At 40.8% G+C, this 17,339-nt stretch overlaps 1 protein-coding gene across 1 annotated transcript in view; it reads right to left on the bottom strand.

Moving 5' to 3' along the window:
* The window catches only part of LOC126427981 (uncharacterized), a 724,905-nt gene that overhangs the window by 145,841 nt on the left and 561,725 nt on the right, over positions 1–17,339 (bottom strand). The window contains exons 17-20 of the mRNA XM_050089866.1: positions 16,497–16,510; positions 16,237–16,381; positions 9,544–9,798; positions 2,869–3,130 (exon numbers count right to left, since the gene is read on the bottom strand). Coding sequence (XP_049945823.1) covers positions 2,869–3,130; positions 9,544–9,798; positions 16,237–16,381; positions 16,497–16,510 — 676 coding nt within the window. The remainder of the gene's footprint in view (positions 1–2,868; positions 3,131–9,543; positions 9,799–16,236; positions 16,382–16,496; positions 16,511–17,339) is intronic.

The following is a 17,339-nucleotide window of genomic DNA, read 5'->3' as shown; positions in this document are numbered from 1 at the left end:
AAGCAGTTGAATGGAATGTATAGTGTTTTGAAATACATTCGAACATGAACATCAATATACAGGCATGTTAATCAAGGGTACTGAAGGATATCCAAATAAATGCAGGGTATGCTAAGATAATTGGACTAAGAAATCTTCTTTCTTTTTCTTATGCTTGTGCCTTCCTCCAGCAATGATGCAGGGTCAGCATGGTTAATCGGATTTGGCAAGGTTAATTTAAGGGGTGGCCGGATGCCCTTCTTGCCGCCACCCCGTACCCCCCGGGACGGAATTAGTGTACCCCAACTGTCTGCACCTAGTGTAATCTATGGAATAGTGCGAATGTGTTCAGGTGTCTGCGAGCCACGTAACTGAGGCGGGATGTGGGGACTAGCCCAGTTTTTACCTAGTGGGAAGTGGAAAACTGCCTAAAAACCACATCCAGGCTGGCCATCACATCGGCCTCCGTCGTTAAGCCGCCAGGCGGATTCGATCCGGAGCCGGCGCGCCTACCTGAGTCCAGGAAGCAGCGCATTAGTGCTCTCGGCTAACGTGGCGGGTAATTGGATTAAGAAATGAGACACTTAAAAAAGTTCTGTGATTTGTACAGCAATGGATAAAATTGAGAGGAAATAAAATTTGCACTCACACTAGCAATAAAGGCCTTTCTGCAAAAGGGAAATTCGTTAACAACAAATACAAACGTAAATGTCAAGATGTCTTTTGTGAATGTATTTGCCTGGAGAGTAGTGCCATATGCTTGTCTGTCCTCTTCTGGATTATTGCTACTCAGTACAATATCCTTACATCATAAGACTGAGGGAGGACACTAAAAAAGCTAAAAGAAGGGCAATTAATTTTGTATTATCACAGAATAGGGGAGATAGTATTACTGATAGAATAAGCACATTAGGGTGGTAATCATTAAAACAAAGATGTTTTTCCTTGTGTGGTTTTCACAAAATCTGAAACATCAACTTTATCCTGCAAATGCCAAAATATTCTGCAGATTCCCACCTCCATAGCAAGAACTCTCCATTGCAATAAAATAAGAAACATCAGCTCGCATAGGAAGATTATACACTGCTTTTTCCTACTTGCTATTCAATAGTGAAACGGTCTGGAAACTGTCTGAAAAAAGTTCTAAGACCGCCTTACCAAAAAATTAAGTGTGAATTGCAGAATACATACTTAAATGTGGGCGTATGAGGGGCATTCCAACTGTTGTGGGATATCGTAGAATATTCCCACTTCACTCCATATAGTTCCATGATGTTCTGATAGGTGGCGGCACTGTACACAGCCTTCAAAATAGCATTTGTAGCAGAGATGCATTCATAACAGAGCTGTCATTGGGTTTCCTTTGGCAGAAAACCAGAGCACTGCATGTATTCGTAAGCATACGCAGAATGTCTATGGAGACCTGGCAGTGAACAAAAGCACGACGAGTTGTTCGCCGAGGCGTCTGTCATCGTCAGAACAAGGTCACACAAACCGGTCTAATCTCCCGTGTGCCGGCTGGCCGCTAACAGCTGAGGCTCCTATAACCTTGTAAAACACAGACACTCTCATTTGAGCTGATTGAAGGATCACAATCAACCACCCCACTACTCAACTGGACATCTCTGTTGGTAGTGCTAACACAATCATCCACCAGCTGTGGTACTCAAAGGTGCGTGCCAACAGTATTCCTTGCTACCAAACAGAAGACCGTAAATAGCCACTGGAGGACCATATGTGCAGAACCGCTTGCGCATTACGAGGTTGATTGACAATTTTTTGTCAAAAATCGGTACTGGCAATCAAACAGGGTTTCATCATTTCAAACTGGAAACAAAAAGGCAATCTAGAGAGTTTCGCCACACCATCTCCCCTCCAAATAAAAACCTCAAAGCCACGCCCTCAGCCGGTAAAGTCACGGCGACAGTCTTCTGGTACTCTGAACGGGTTGATGTCCTCACTCACTATGCAATGACCAACTCTGAATTATACTGCTACCCTGGAAACTGAAGAAACAACTTCAGCATGTCCGTTGCCACAGAAGTGCTAATGACTGCTCTTTACCCGTGACAATGTGAAGCCCCACACAAGTCTGTGAGCTCGAGAGAAGCTCACAAAACTTCACTGGATGGTTCTTCCTCATCCACCACGCAGCACGGATCCTGCACTTTCAAACTCCCATCCGCCTGGCCTAATGAAGTACGCACTCCGTGGGAAGCAGCATGTGGATGACGGGGGAGGTTATCGGTGCAGCGAGATGTCGGCTCCGACATCTACAAGTAGAGTGATACCTTGTGAGCTCACGGGAGACCGAGTTGAAAAATAGCATTCTGTAGCCAAAAGAGTGGGGAATAATATGGAGCATTCGAACTCAGAATACAACCAACCTGTTTTCACAAAAAAAGTGTTGCATTACTTATTAGTGTGGAGAGCAGCATCAAACTGGACTGTGGATTGAAGACCACAACAACAACAACAACAACAACAAAATACGTATGAAATGTAAATTAGTAATTCCTTGATAAATTTCTGAAATGCCATTAATAAGAGTAACCATTGGTGCAGAAATTGGAAATTTGTGGTAAGTTCTATGGGACCAAACTGCTAAGGCCATCGGTCCCTAGGCTTACACACTACTCAATCTAACTTACGCTAAGGACAACACACATACACCCGTGCCCGAGGGAGGACTCGAATCTCTAATGGAGGGTGGGTGGGTGGCGCGCGAACCGTGGCGAGGCACCTCAGATCGCACTGACGGATACCCCGCGCGGCTAACCGTTGGTGCCAAAAGTTGACTGAAGTGTAAGTTAAAATCTGATAACAGGAAAGTATTGAAGCCAGAAGCAACTGAAAGCATCACTCACACAGACAGACAGTTTCACTCACCATCCCTCTGCTCCTTGGCCTCCTCCACAACCGTTTCCTGCGGGTGTAGAGCTCGTCCGGTCGGCACTGCGGCCTGGGCAGACGCCGCGGTGCCCACCAGGTGCCTGTGGTCGTCCGGTGCCGCGGGGTGGCTGGCCAGGGAGCTGAGCGAGCTCACGCGGGAGAAACAGGGTGTGCCCTCCTCGCAGTATGCGACGGGCTTCTCGGGGGACACAAAGCCGGCAGGTGTAGCCTCTGCCTGCACTTCCACTGTGGGCTTCAGCTGCAACGGTACCAGTAAGTTATGTCGGCATAAAAAGTCTGTATAGACCCACTATTTTACAGCTGCTCAGTGGAGGATGTAAGTACTGAGCTAGTCTTCAGCTACAATATGTATAAGCACTTGGAAAACATATTACTGACTTCCTCAAATCCTGCCCTGAAATGAGATCTATCCTTCATGAAATCCTCCCCATTCCACTAAGAGTGTCTTTCCGCCGTCCACCTCACCTTCTTAAACTCTTGGTTCATCCCTATGAAATCCCCAAACCACCTTCCCTACCCTCTGGCTCCTACCCTTGTAACCGCCTCCGGTGTACAACCTGTCCCATTCACCCTCCCACCACCACCTACTCCAGTCCTGTAACCCGGAAGGTGTACACGATCAAAGGCAGAGCCACGTGTGAAAGCACCCACGTGATTTACCATCTGACCTGCCTACACTGTGATGCATTCTATGTGGAAATGACCAGCAACAAACTGTCCATTCGCATGAATGGACACAGGCAGACAGTGTTTGTTGGTAATGAGGATCACCCTGTGGCTAAACATGCCTTGGTGCACGGCCAGCACATCTTGGCATAGTGTTACACCATCCGGGTTATCTGGATACTTCCCACCAACACCAACCTATCCGAACTCCGGAGATGGGAACTTGCTCTTCAATATATTCTCTCTTCCCGTTACCCACCAGACCTCAACCTCCGCTAATTTCAAGTTGCCCCCTCTCGTACCTCACCTGTCATTCAACAACATCTTTGCCTCTGTACTTCCGCCTTGACTGACATCTCTGCCCAACCCCTTTGCATTTACATATGTCTGCCTGTGCCTGTATATGTGCGGATGTGTGTGTGTGTGTGTGTGTGTGTGTGTGTGTGTGTGTGTGTGTGTGTGTGTGTGTGTGTGGGCGCGCGCGCACGCACGCACGAGAGTGTATACCTGTCATTCTTCCCCCCTAAGGTAAGTCTTTCCGCTCCCGGGATTGGAATGACTCCTTACCCTCTCCCTTAAAACCCACATCCTTTCGTCTTTCCCTCTTCTTCCCTCTTTCCTGATGAAGCAACCTTGGGTTGCGAAAGCTTGAAATTTGTGTGTGTGTGTGTGTGTGTTTTTTTATTGTGTCTATCAACATACCAGCTCTTTCTCGTTTGGTAAGTTACAGCATCTTTGTTTTTTATATGTATTTTTCCCACGTGGAATGTTTCCCTCTATTATATTCATATTACAGACTTAGTTTGAGATAGTGTTATGTTCACAAAAATATGATTAATGTCAGTTTACAAACATGAAATAAAAAAGTTGCACAAATGGACAAGAGTTTTATGTGAGGTGCTTTGTACAAAAATACTACTACACCACAGATGAGCTTCCCCATACCATCAGAATTTCATTTTGATAATATAGATCCATGATGAAGGAGATGGTGGACCAAATATGGTGATAACAGGGAGGGGGTGGGAGGAAGGAGGGGAGAGGCACAATAGAGGAGGTAGGTCAGATAATGAGGGAGAGAGGGGATAGATGAAATCCTGTGGTCCTACATCCTTCTCTTGTCCTGCAGGTCGTATGCCACTGCCTCCTTTGCCTCTCATACGAGATTAGAACATTTCTGAGTGCTGCTAAGCAAAAAATATTTCCCTCTAAATACTGTAGTAACCGGTATTTGAGTACGGAGCTTGACAGTTTTGTAATCGTAATGTCAATGGTTAAAATCTCACTAGCAGTAACTTTATTTTGCTTTTATTTCAGTTCCATATTTATGTAACAAATGGAAACTGACAGATACTGAACGATAATTTTTTAATAAAAATGACATATTGGTACATTTAATTAACAATCACATGAAAATGCAAATATTCACAATAAATCAAAATTTGATACAAAAGTTTGGGGCTTCAAATTGAAAATGAAATACTCTCTTTTTTCTACAATCTGAACAGTATTATTACTATACATAATTTTTTAATTTAACACTATGGTGTTGCGCATATGTACAAAATTCTAATTTATTTTTGTATGACCATTACTTAAAAATAAAAAGATGTTATTTTTATCAAAACATTATGACTCAATATTTGTTATTTAACATTTGCATTTGATAAAAAGTATAGATTTTAATGTTTTTCTTAATAAAGATGTAGCAACTACTGACTTTAGAATGGACGATTACATGATTCCAAGACTTTTATGGTACACATTAGGCAACCTGCAACTATTTTTGTACTTAACACTGATCAGAAATATTCTAATCCTTCCATTTTTCAAAAAAAGAAAGAATGTTATTTTTATTTAAAAATATTATTCAATACTTATAACATTTCCTTTTGGTAATAAATACAGAATTTAAATAAAAATGTGGTTACTAACAAGGATTGAAACAGGGGCTTCGTGATTACAGGACTATGTACTCTGCTATAGGTGAGCCTGTTAAAATGTTGGAAATGTGCAGTACTTTACAGCACACTGAAATCTTCTACTCCTCAAATGTGATTTTTTTTTCCATTTTTAATAGCATTTTTGAGAACTGTGTTCTACTACTTTAGCAAACAAAGGTCTGAACACTGACATTTAAATCCACTAAGGACGAAGAAAACTGAACAGGACTAGCACACTCCTAAGATGTATATACATGGCACAGGTAATATTCCCAGTTCTTTGAAAATTGATGACAATCGTATTGTGATCTTCATAATTCATATTCGCATGAGAAATACTTTGCTGTATTGACCCCAGAAAGGAATACAGTATAAAATGACTGTGTTAACCAGAGCAAGGTATAGAGTTCTAATAGTGGCCAAGTCACTCTCTGATTGATAACTAAGAGCATAAAAGAAGCTAATCATTTTGCACAGCAGTCTGCTTCTGTGTATATTCCATTTTATTTACCCACAGCCCATGGAATTTAGTCCCAGTGAGCAGTTAAATTAGTTGATTATCTATGACTACTGTTTCTAAGTGTGCTGTATGGTTCTGTGATGAGTGGAAGACCATTTGAGCTGGTTTATCCGTATTAAGTATGAGGTTGTGATCATAAAGCCAGTACAGGTTCCTTTCAGTCAACCAAGTGAGCTCTCATCTGCTGTGGGTATATGTAAATAATGCAGGTACTGTGGATGGCAGATTTCTAGGAGATCTTTAACAAAAAGAAGGAAGAGGAGGAGGGCTAAGGTTGAGCCCTTACTGATATCAAATCTATGTGAGTAGTTCTTCCACTGAGTTATTTCTAACAACTGCCCTCTGCTCGATAGAAGAAATTGACTTAGATGGCCATTAGAGGGGACAGTATTGCCACAGTTCTGTGCTTGTGTAGCAGGTACGCCTCTTATCCTGCCATGTGACTATGTCAACCAATAGCATTCCTCACAGCCAGTATAGATACGGCCACCCAGCAAAACGTCAGCCAGTTCTGTACTCCCATCTTATACGAGGTGTGGCTAGAAAAAAACCGGACTAGTACTGGTGAAACAATAAAACAAATGCAATAAGGCTGAAAGTTGCGTGGCCTGTCACGTGACTCTCGCTCCGCCTACTGCTCGAGTTTCATCTGCCTCCTGCACTCAGCCTGCCCGTGGCGTCTGTTTTAAGTAGTTGACGTTTTGTCTGTGCGTCGGAAAATGTTGAGTGTACAGAAAGAACAGCGTGTTAACATCAAATTTTGTTTCAAACTAGGAAAATCTGCAAGTGAAACGTTTGTAATGTTACAACAAGTGTACGGCGATGATTGTTTATCGCGAACACAAGTGTTTGAGTGGTTTAAACGATTTAAAGATGGCCGTGAAGACACCAGTGATGACACTCGCACTGGCAGACCATTGTCAGCAAAAACTGATGCAAACATTGAAAAAATTGGTAAACTTATTCGACAAGATCGCCGTTTTACAATCAGAGCAGTGTCTGAGTTAACAGGAGTTGACAAGGAAAGTGTTAGGCAGATTCTTCATGAAAGTTTCAACATGAACAAAGTGTGTTCAAAAATGGTTCCAAAGTGTCTCACAATTGAACAGAAGGAACGCCGAAGAATGATTTGTTCTGTCATCCTGGAAAACATTGAAAGTGATCCCACCTTCTTACAAAATGTTATTACTTGCAATGAATAGTGGTTTTTTACTTACAATCCCGAAACTAAACGCCAATCGATGCATTGGAAAACTCCTGGTTCTCCACGACAAAAAAAAGCACGAATGTCAAAATCGAAACTCAAGGCAATGATGATTGTTTTTTTTTTTTTTTTTTTTTGACATCAAACGGATTGTGCACATTGATTGGGTACCAGAGGGACAAACAGTGAATCAGCATTACTACATTAGCGTCCTGGCTACCCTACGTGAGCGAGTACGGAGAAAACGGAACGATTTGTGGAGAAAAAAGTCATGGATCCTTCACCAAGACAATGCCCCAGCTCACAGTGCGTTGTCAGTGAAGACGTTTTTGGCAAAACACAACATTCCCATCTTAAATCATCCACCCTACTCACCTGATTTGGCCCCCTGTGACTTTTTTCTTTTCCCTAAAGTCAAGTCAGCTTTGAAAGGAACTAGATTTGAGACTGTTGAAGCAGTAAAAGAAAAAGCGACGGAAGTAATGTATGGACTTACCGAAAATGATCTGCAGCATTGCTATGAACAGTGGAAAATTCGTATGGAGCGGTGTAGAGACCGAGGAGGAGAGTACATTGAAGGAGATAACACGAAATTGTAAATAATTGTAAATAAATGTTTTTTCCAGCATCAGTCCGGTTTTTTTCTAGCCGCACCTCGTATTCTCCATTACTATCCTTGCTGTACTATAGACTATTTGATGACAATCTCACTTGGAACTTTGTCTTTCTCTCTAGCCCCAATTCAAACTGTTTCTTTCTTTGCTTGTGACCTGTTGGCATCATTGTGCCAAAGATTTCTGCTTTGCACCTCTTTGTCACATAGGTTGCTTTGGGTTCGTCCTAGTATGTGTCCTGATTGCTCACTGTGAGCCTCGTTTAGCTCGACTACCGCTTGGTGTCATTTTCTCTTCTGCAGATGACCCTTCCACCTCGCGGCTTCATCCATTTCCCTCCTGTGTTCAGATGCATGCCCTGGTATCTGGTTGCTCACGTATATAACAGTACCAAATAAGAGGTAAGGGAGCCTGCTGACCCTAATCTTGGCAGATTAAATTTACCAATAAACAGAATGAAATAAAGTGGAACAACCACAGGAAACTAGACGTATGGAAGGTAAGCACCATGCCAAAATCTAGTGCAAGAATTCGGCATAAAAGAAGAGGCTTACAAAACACTCATCTGATCGATTTTCTACATCTACATCTACATGGATACTCTGCAAATCACATTTAAGTTCCTGGCAGAGGGTTTTTTCGAACCACCTTCACAATTCTCTATTATTCCACTCTCGTATAGTGTGCGGAAAGAATGAACACCTATATCTTTCCGTACGAGCTCTGATTTCCCTTATTTTATCGTGGTGATCGTTCCTCCCCATGTAGGTCAGTGTCAATAAAATATTTTTGCATTCGGAGGAGAAAGTTAATGATTGGTATTTCGTGAGAAGATTCCGTCGCAACGAAAAAGCCTTTCTTTTAATGATTTCCAGCCCAAATCCTGTATCATTTCTGTGACACACTCTCCCATATTTCGCGATAATACAAAACGCGCTGCCCTTCTTTGAACTTTTTCAATGTACTCCATCAGTCCTATCTGGTAAGGATCCCACACCGCGCAGCAGTATTCTAAAAGAGGACGGACAAGCGTAGTGTAGGCAGCCTCCTTAGTAGGTCTGTTACATTTTCTAAGTGTCCTGCCATTAAAACGCAGTCTTTGGTTAGCCTTCCCCACAACATTTTCTATGTGTTACTTCCAATTTAAGTTGTTCGTAAATGTAACTCCTAGTTACTTAGTTGAATGTACGGCTTTTAGATTAGACTGATTTATCATTTAACTGAAGTTTAACAAGTTCCTTTTAGCATTCATGTGGATGACCTCACACTTTTCAAGCACTGTTCATCAGAGTGGGATCCTCAAAAAACTGCATTAGTAGAATTATGTCATGAAGATCCAATGAAAAACAGCACACTCAATCGTGGTATCACTTAGCACACGAGTGACACAGAGATGCTAGTCGAACTCCAGAGGTAGATCCAACAAGAGACACATTGTGCACTACGGACAGGGTTACAGTTAAAATTCACAGACAATAAGTTTCAAGAAGAGTTGAACAACATATCATTTTCCCCAAATACATCTCGAGAAATGACCATAATGGGCAAGTCGAAAAAATAGAGCTTATACAAAGGGTTACCAACAATTATTCATCCTGTGCACCATTTGTGAATGGAGATGAAAAAAGGAAAAATGACAGTAATACCCCACTATACAAAATGAGATGGCTTCCAGAGTACGGATATAAATACACATTTCTTTACCTGTCTCTCAACAGCCACTTCCTCCTCGGCTGGATTGGCATCATCGGATGCCGCGTGTGGTGCTTCGACTTCTTCCTCCTTCACCTTTTCTGACTGTGGGGTAGGTGGTTCACATCTCAGATCCGACATGGAGGTCGCAGTGGAGAAATTGTACGGTGTCTCGTAAGGTGTCCCTTCTGTGCAGTACGTCTTCAAGGTGTCTTCGTGAGCAGCGTCACTGTAGTAATTTACACGGTCTTGGTCACTCCCGTGGAGCTGGAAAAGGAAAATCACAGAATACAATCTACCATCTTTTTCATTTAACACAATACTTGAAAGTTGTGGTTGGAACAAAATAATGGAAAGAGTAAAGTTAACTAATCAATATACTGCACAGGTGTTGTGTGATCAAGAGGCACATGACCAAAACTGAAATCCTGTTCCGTGAGGTTTTGGGATTGCAGCCAGATGGTATCCACATTTTGCCATGATATTTCAGCAGATGACCATTCGGCCACCCTAAGGTGCAGTTTACACAGAAGGCTGCTGGTCGACAGAACTGACTTTATACTAAAAATTGGTGTGGTGGTGCATGTGCACGTATTTTCCTGCATGATCCCATTCTGTCAAGCTGAGAGTGCTCTCTCAAAAACTGCTATATCTGAGGCGTGTAGATTACATTAGATGTACTTTTCATTCCAATTGATCCACAGTGAGTAGATCCTCTGGGATGTGGAACACATCAGAAAACAATAACACTCAAAATATTTACAAAACAAGAACTCAAATGGATGTGGAATCACTCAAAAAAATCTTAAGCATATTTACATTTAAAAGAATATATAACTGGTCACCGGACATTAAATGTTCAATACCCTTAGGTACATATGTAGGCACGCATCATCAAATAAAAAAGAAGTACAACAAAAATATTTTACAGCACTTATTTACAAAGATGGAATTACTGCACAAAATTTGTACAGAAGTCAGATTGTACACAATATTTACATTATATGATATTATTAACAACATACATGCATTAATCGGTTCTCCTATGTAATTCGTGAATGGAGTAGAAGGATTTGGCCACCAACAAAATCTTTAGACTCTTCTCAAACTGAACTTTATTATTAGTTAAACTTTTTATGGCTGCTGGCCTGTTGTTGAAAATGCGCACTGCAAAATACTGGACACCTTCCTGAACCAAATCTTACTGAAAGTTATTCTTATTTCTGGTATTCATTCCATGAACTGAGCTGTTGGTTTGAGAAAGGGATATACCTTTAATGAAAAATTTCATTAAGGAATAAATATATTGGGAAGCAGTACTTAGCATCCCCAGTTTCTTACACAGTCCTGTGCAGGATGATCTTCAGTTCACACCACATTTTTGGGCTCGGAAAACTTCAGCCTGGCTTTGTTTCGGCACTTGCGCAATGCGATATTAAATGCACGATGTCTGTCAAATTTTGAACCACCAGAGTTAAAATTTAGTGGTCAAAATAATACATTAATCTGTCATAACAGGTGAAATTTTGTACAAACTTTGTCTTTGTAAATAAATTAAAGAAATCAATGGGTCTAACATCTTGCCAAGTTGAAGGCACCATCATGATTAAATACATCTTCTGCCAACCATATTTCCACAGTTTCCTTAATTATTGAACAACACAAGGATTTCATTGTCATCAAAATTTCGTGGCAGAGTAATCCACTGCATATCCCATGGAGATACAGTGCACACCTATTGCAGATTTACAGGGTTTCTCTGTTTCTTCAGAAGTTTCCTTAAAGTGACTGTGTAACATAGACGTTCCCTCCCATTACTGGGTACATATCCATCCAGCACATAGTCAATTATTCTTTTAAACTTGAGTCACAGTTCCTCTACATGCTCCTGCCTTCTGCTGAAAGTTTGAAGTTCCTTGTTGAGATATGACACTACCGATTTTTTGTCTAGTTTTCTAAACATATATATCTTTCTGCCTGTTTTAGTTGTCCTTTGTACTTGGGTAATCACTGTTGCCACAACTGCATAATGGTCATTGGTACCAGTTGAGATGCGGACATCCTCAAAGAGGTAACATCTATTTGCTGCCATTAGATCCAATATACAGGGTGATCAAAAAGTCAGTATAAATTTGAAAACTTAATAAACCACGGAATAATGTAGATAGAGAGATAAAAACTGACACGCATGCTTGGAAAGAAAAAGAAAAAAAAGTTCACAAAATGTCCGACAGATGGCACTGGACAGCAAAACTGCTACCGCGACGGATGAGAGGTACACCGATATGTTACAGAATCGCGTCATCCCCAGCCTGGCTGATAAACACCTGCTGGAACGTACAATGTTTATGCAGGATGGCGCTCCACCCCATATTGGTAGACGCGTGAAAGATCTCTTGCGCGCGTCATTTGGTGATGATCGTATGCTCAGCCGCCACCTTCGTAATGCTTGGCCTCCCAGGTCCCCAGACCTCAGTCCGTGTGATTATTGGCTTTGGGGTTACCTGAAGTCGCAAATGTATCGTGATCGACCGACATCTCTAGGGATGCCGGAAGACAACATCCGACGCCAATGCCTCACCATAACTCCGGACATGCTTTACAGTGCTGTTCACAACGTTATTCCTCAACTACAGCTATTGTTGAGGAATGATGGTGGACATATTGAGCATTTCCTGTAAAGAACATCATCTTTGCTTTGTCTTACTTTGTTATGCTAATTATTGCTATTCTGATCAGATGAAGCGCCACCTGTCGGACATTTTTTGAACTTTTGTATTTTTTTGGTTCTAATAAAACACCATGTCATTCCAAGCATGTGTGTCAGTTTGTACCTCTCTATCTACATTATTTATTTATTCAGTTTTCAAATTTATACTGACTTTTTGATCACCCTGTACTTCCAACATGAGGGGGGTTCCTAACAACCAGTAACAATGACGAGGGGTGAATCGATAAGTGAAATGGGTTTTACAAATTTATTGGGTGTTGTCATTGGCAATGACTTCAACTGGAAGCCACATATTACAGGTCCTCTACAACGGCTTAAGTTCTGAACTTGTGTGTCACTGAAATAGAAAGAATGGAGGTGAAACTGGCAAGAAGTTGACACGTTTAGTGTATTTTCTATCATTATCACTCTACAGCATCAAATAATATTGAAACTCTTCATTATAGAATACACCATTCTTCTTCTTCTTCTTCTTCTTCTTCTTCTTCTTCTTCTTCCATTTCACCCTCTTTGGGATACGCTGGATCAATCATTTCTTTCTGTGTTGTTCTTTTCTTATGGCCCAGTATTTCTTCATTCTTTCTGATCTTCCTTTCCTCTCTTCTTCCGAGATGAAAGGTTTGGACTTTTGTGTAGATTTGTCTTGGAACCTTATGTTTTCATCTTTAGTAATTAATTTAGCTGTTTGATAAATAAGTGAATTTTCTGAAATCTTTAATTCTACTAGGTCTTTCTCAGTTTCTTTAAACCAGTTGGGTTTCGTTTTGTGGTTACGGAAAAAGTCAAAGATTTGTTTAGTTAATCTGTTGGAATTCATTCTGAGAAGATGACCATAATAATTTATTCTCCTTTTTCGCATAGTATCTGAAAGTTTTTCAATTTTCTTGTAGAGAGTTTCATTTTTGATGTATATAATCTTATTGTCTTGAAATTTTGGCCCAAAGATTTCTCTTTCCTTTAGCTCAAGTTTCTCCATTTGGCCTTTGAAAATCATGTTGAGTGTTTCTGCTGCATACAGTGCTTCTGGCTTAACCACGGTAATGTGTAATATATACCATTCATTGTTTATAGAATCCTGTGATAAACTAATTCTGTCCACTGTTGTTGCCTTGAAAGGATTTTACCGGTTTGAGTCACTAACAATGATTTTTATTTTAATACCTAAAGCATATAAAGGCCTGGAGGCTCTTATTTTCCAGTGCTTTATCAGTTTACACTGTCTTTTCTAAACAAATTGGCACATAGGTATATTACAGGATGTAGCAGCTACATTTTTACAAAATTAACACAAAAAAGAGAATTACTTACTGTTACTAGCAATGGTACAGGTTACTATTCTCAGGTTATTATGAACTAATGCAGGCAACACTTACTTTTCTTTACTGGTTAAGTTTTGTAAGAATTGTAGCTGAATAACCATGTAATACGCAAATACACTCTTGAAAATACCAGTAGTTGCCTATTTTAAAAAATGATATAAACTACTGGAATACTCTCTTTCAAATTCTGAAGGTGGCAGGGGTAAAATACAGGAAGCGAAAGGCTATTTACAATTTGTACAGAAACCAGATGGCAGTTATAAGAGTCGAGGGACACGAAAGGGAAGCAGTGGTTGGGAAGGGAGTGAGACAGGGTTGTAGCCTCTCCCTGATGTTATTCGATCTGTATATTGAGCAAGCAGTGAAGGAAACAAAAGAAAAATTTGGAGTAGGTATTAAAATCCATGGAGAAGAAATAAAAACTCTGAGGTTCGCCGATGACATTGTAATTCTGTCAGAGACAGCAAAGGACTTGGAAGAACAGCTGAACGGAATGGACAGTGTCTTGAAAGGAGGACATAAGATGAACATCAACAAAAGCAAAACAAGGATAATGGAATGTAGTGGAAGATGATGGTCGAAGTAGAGAGGATAGAAAATGTAGACTGGCAATGGCAAGGAAATCGTTCTGAGGAAGAGAAATTTGTTAACATCGAGTGTAGAATTAAGTGCCAGGAAGTCATTTCTGAAAGTATTTGTATGGAGTGTAGCCATGTATGGAAGTGAAACATGGACGATAAATAGTTTGGACAAGAAGAGAATAGAAGCTTTTGAAATATGGTGCTACAGAATTATGCTGAAGATTAGATGGGTAGATCACATAACTAATGAGGAAGTATTGAATAGGATTGGGGAGAAGAGAAGTTTGTGGCACAACTTGACCAGAAGAAGGGATCGGTTGGTAGGACATGTTCTGAGGCATCAGGGGATCACAAATTTAGCATTGGAGGGCAGTGTGGAGGGTAAAAATCGTAGAGGGAGACCAAGGGATGAGTAAACTAACCGGATTCAGAAGGATGTAGGTTGCAGTAGATACTGGGAGATGAAGAAGCTTGCACAGAATAGAGTAGCATGGAGAGCTGCGTCAATCCAGTCTCAGGACTGAAGACGACAACAACAACAACAACAACAACAACAACAACAAATACACTTTCTCCCGGGTGAACATACACTTTTCCTGTGTTAAGTAATAGTATAGTTTTCCTCGGCACTGTAAAACTTATCAGTCCTTTGAAAGCTTATGGTTTTATATGCCGACGTAGAATTTTCCGGCACTTTAGGAAACGAAACTAAGGGGGAACAAAACACGTTTTGGAAAGATCTTCGATGTGCAGCAACATGTACGCTGCACATTTTCGTGTTATGAAGGTATAAATTCCAATTCCACCATACACCGCATGTCACTTTCCAAAGCATTGAAATCAAGATTGTGACGCGCTTTTGTAAGCCAGTCATAGCTCACGTCACGTGATCTCGCCAGCCGAAGACAGCATAGGACACGTGATGTAGTCAGCCAATAGCAAGATCACTCTTAAGTAGTGCGAAAACACATATAGGAAAAGTTAATGGTTTAAATTAATATACATAGTGTTGCAACAAGAAAAACAAAGCTTTCACATATAATCGTCGTCTCGAAGATTAATAAGCTGCAAGAGACGCTAAGCTTCCACATATAATGTTGATCTTTTTCGCGCGTGTTACACTTTCAGATATATCACACAAATGTGCCAGCAAAAATTTTAATAACTACGTAAATTTCTGATCTTTTGGGCTCGAAATTCTTCTAGATGGTCGTCCTCAAAGAGTTGATTTTTAATTGAGGGTCAAGTGCCGTGCGATTTCAGAAATTCATCGTACATTCTCGCACATTGTTCATGTTGTGTAAAAGTAAATTTACTTTGAAAGTAACGCTTTTCAAACAACCATTCGCAATATTTTCCCGTGACCTGTTAGAAATTGATTCGTTTCAGCAGTTGCCAGAGAGCGCCAGGTAACAGGCGCCACTGCTACGATGACGCAGGAAGCTCGTATGTTCGTACGTTTAAAACATTAAAAGATCTTGCACTATGTAACAAAAGAAACAAGACATCAGAGGACACTTCAGAGTATCGGAATTTCGTGAACCATACTAAAATGCATAATTCGGCTTAAAGTGCACATTCGTATGTCCAGATTCGGATGTAAATTCTCTTGAGTACCAGTACTATCTGTCACGTCATGCTCATCGGAGGTAATTTGTTGTTAGGAAGCATTGCATAGTCTTCCTAGAGCCTTTAACACACTTTGCTGTTGGCAGACGCTTGTATGAGCACTATGTTTTGCTGTTGTATATGGCGCATTTCCTTGACGATTTAAGTATTATTTTCGTTTTTTTTCCCTTCTCGTTCATGTTTTGTTGCTGCAGTATTATTCCGCAAAAGCGGGATAGAGTAATATCCTTTGTTGGAGTATTGATTCTTACCAGTCAAAATCACAAAAATTTAACTGAAAACTAAAACAATAATAGACTCCCTGAATTCTAAAAAATTCCCGGGTTTTTCCCGGATCTCCCGGTTGTCCCGGGTCATAGACACCCTGAATAAGGACTCCCTGAAAACAGCCCCACAGTACAACCTCTCCCTTGTGAAGGGTAGGAGCATGTGGCTGATCCCTCACCTGCCTGTGAGCAGCTTCTGCACTCTCCTCGTCTTCCTCCTCCTGGTACTGCAGGCTGTAGTCGGTCGGCTGGTCCAAGTCCGTCTCTGCGTAATCCCCGTACACGCTGCTCAGTTTCTTCTTGTACATTGCTCCTGCTTTAACTCTGCAAATTAAATTGCACGGGTGATTAGGTACGCAACCCCTATCTCGACCACTCGAGGTGGGATCAGAAGTACGTAATTAAAGGCTGCATGCATCAGCACGAGCAGTTACCTGACCGCGTACTAACCAGCTGCAAAGTCACTCATAAATCTGTACTGCTCTGTCATATGTTGACAACAGGCAACACCACTTCATCAACGAAGTGTAAGGATATCTGTCCCGATGCACTGCTAAAAACCTCATTTATACTGGAGCAAACAGCAGAGAAAACAAGCTAACATTGTACTTGTGAATGGGCATTTAAACTGGAGGCAATGGAAGAAGACATAAGAGACATTCCTACATAATTACAAATGCTGCCGTTTTCTTTATTATTGTTTTTGTATCTCCCCCCTCCCTCCACTTTAATTGTGATGCAGTTTTCACTAAGTACTTGACACACAGGTTTCACGCAATACACCAGCTAAAGCCACGACGCAAAACCTACATATTCAGATAGGATTATTTTGCTTGGTGAACACATTGTTTTTGACATAATGAGAAAAGCGATAGAATGGTCTGGGCAAGTCAGTTTGAAGGTTGCGGGGAGGCAATGATATACCATCTGCACCAGGACCACGCCTAGTGAAGCACTGCAACACTGAAACCAAACTTCACACTGAGGACGGTATTAACTATTTACAAATTGTGCGGGGTTATGAACTGCGTTTCTGAGACATGTTTGGATGTCACCAAATGCAAAGATATGGGTTCAAACTGCAGTTCCAGCGTAAAATTTTAATCTGTCAGATACAGGAACATTTGTAAACACACTTTATGTTGGACTAAGTTTCATTATTAATGTTGAACTCTAACTTCTTTTACATTCACCATTTTAATATAAACTATGAAGGTGCGTAAAATTAAAACAACACCCAAAAGTAAAGAACAAATTTTACTGAATATGGAATCTTGCTTTC

The sequence above is a fragment of the Schistocerca serialis genome, chromosome 12, assembly GCF_023864345.2.
Source record: "Schistocerca serialis cubense isolate TAMUIC-IGC-003099 chromosome 12, iqSchSeri2.2, whole genome shotgun sequence".
NCBI classification, from domain to species: Eukaryota; Metazoa; Arthropoda; class Insecta; order Orthoptera; family Acrididae; genus Schistocerca; species Schistocerca serialis.
This window is presented reverse-complemented; position numbering and strand designations above follow the sequence as displayed.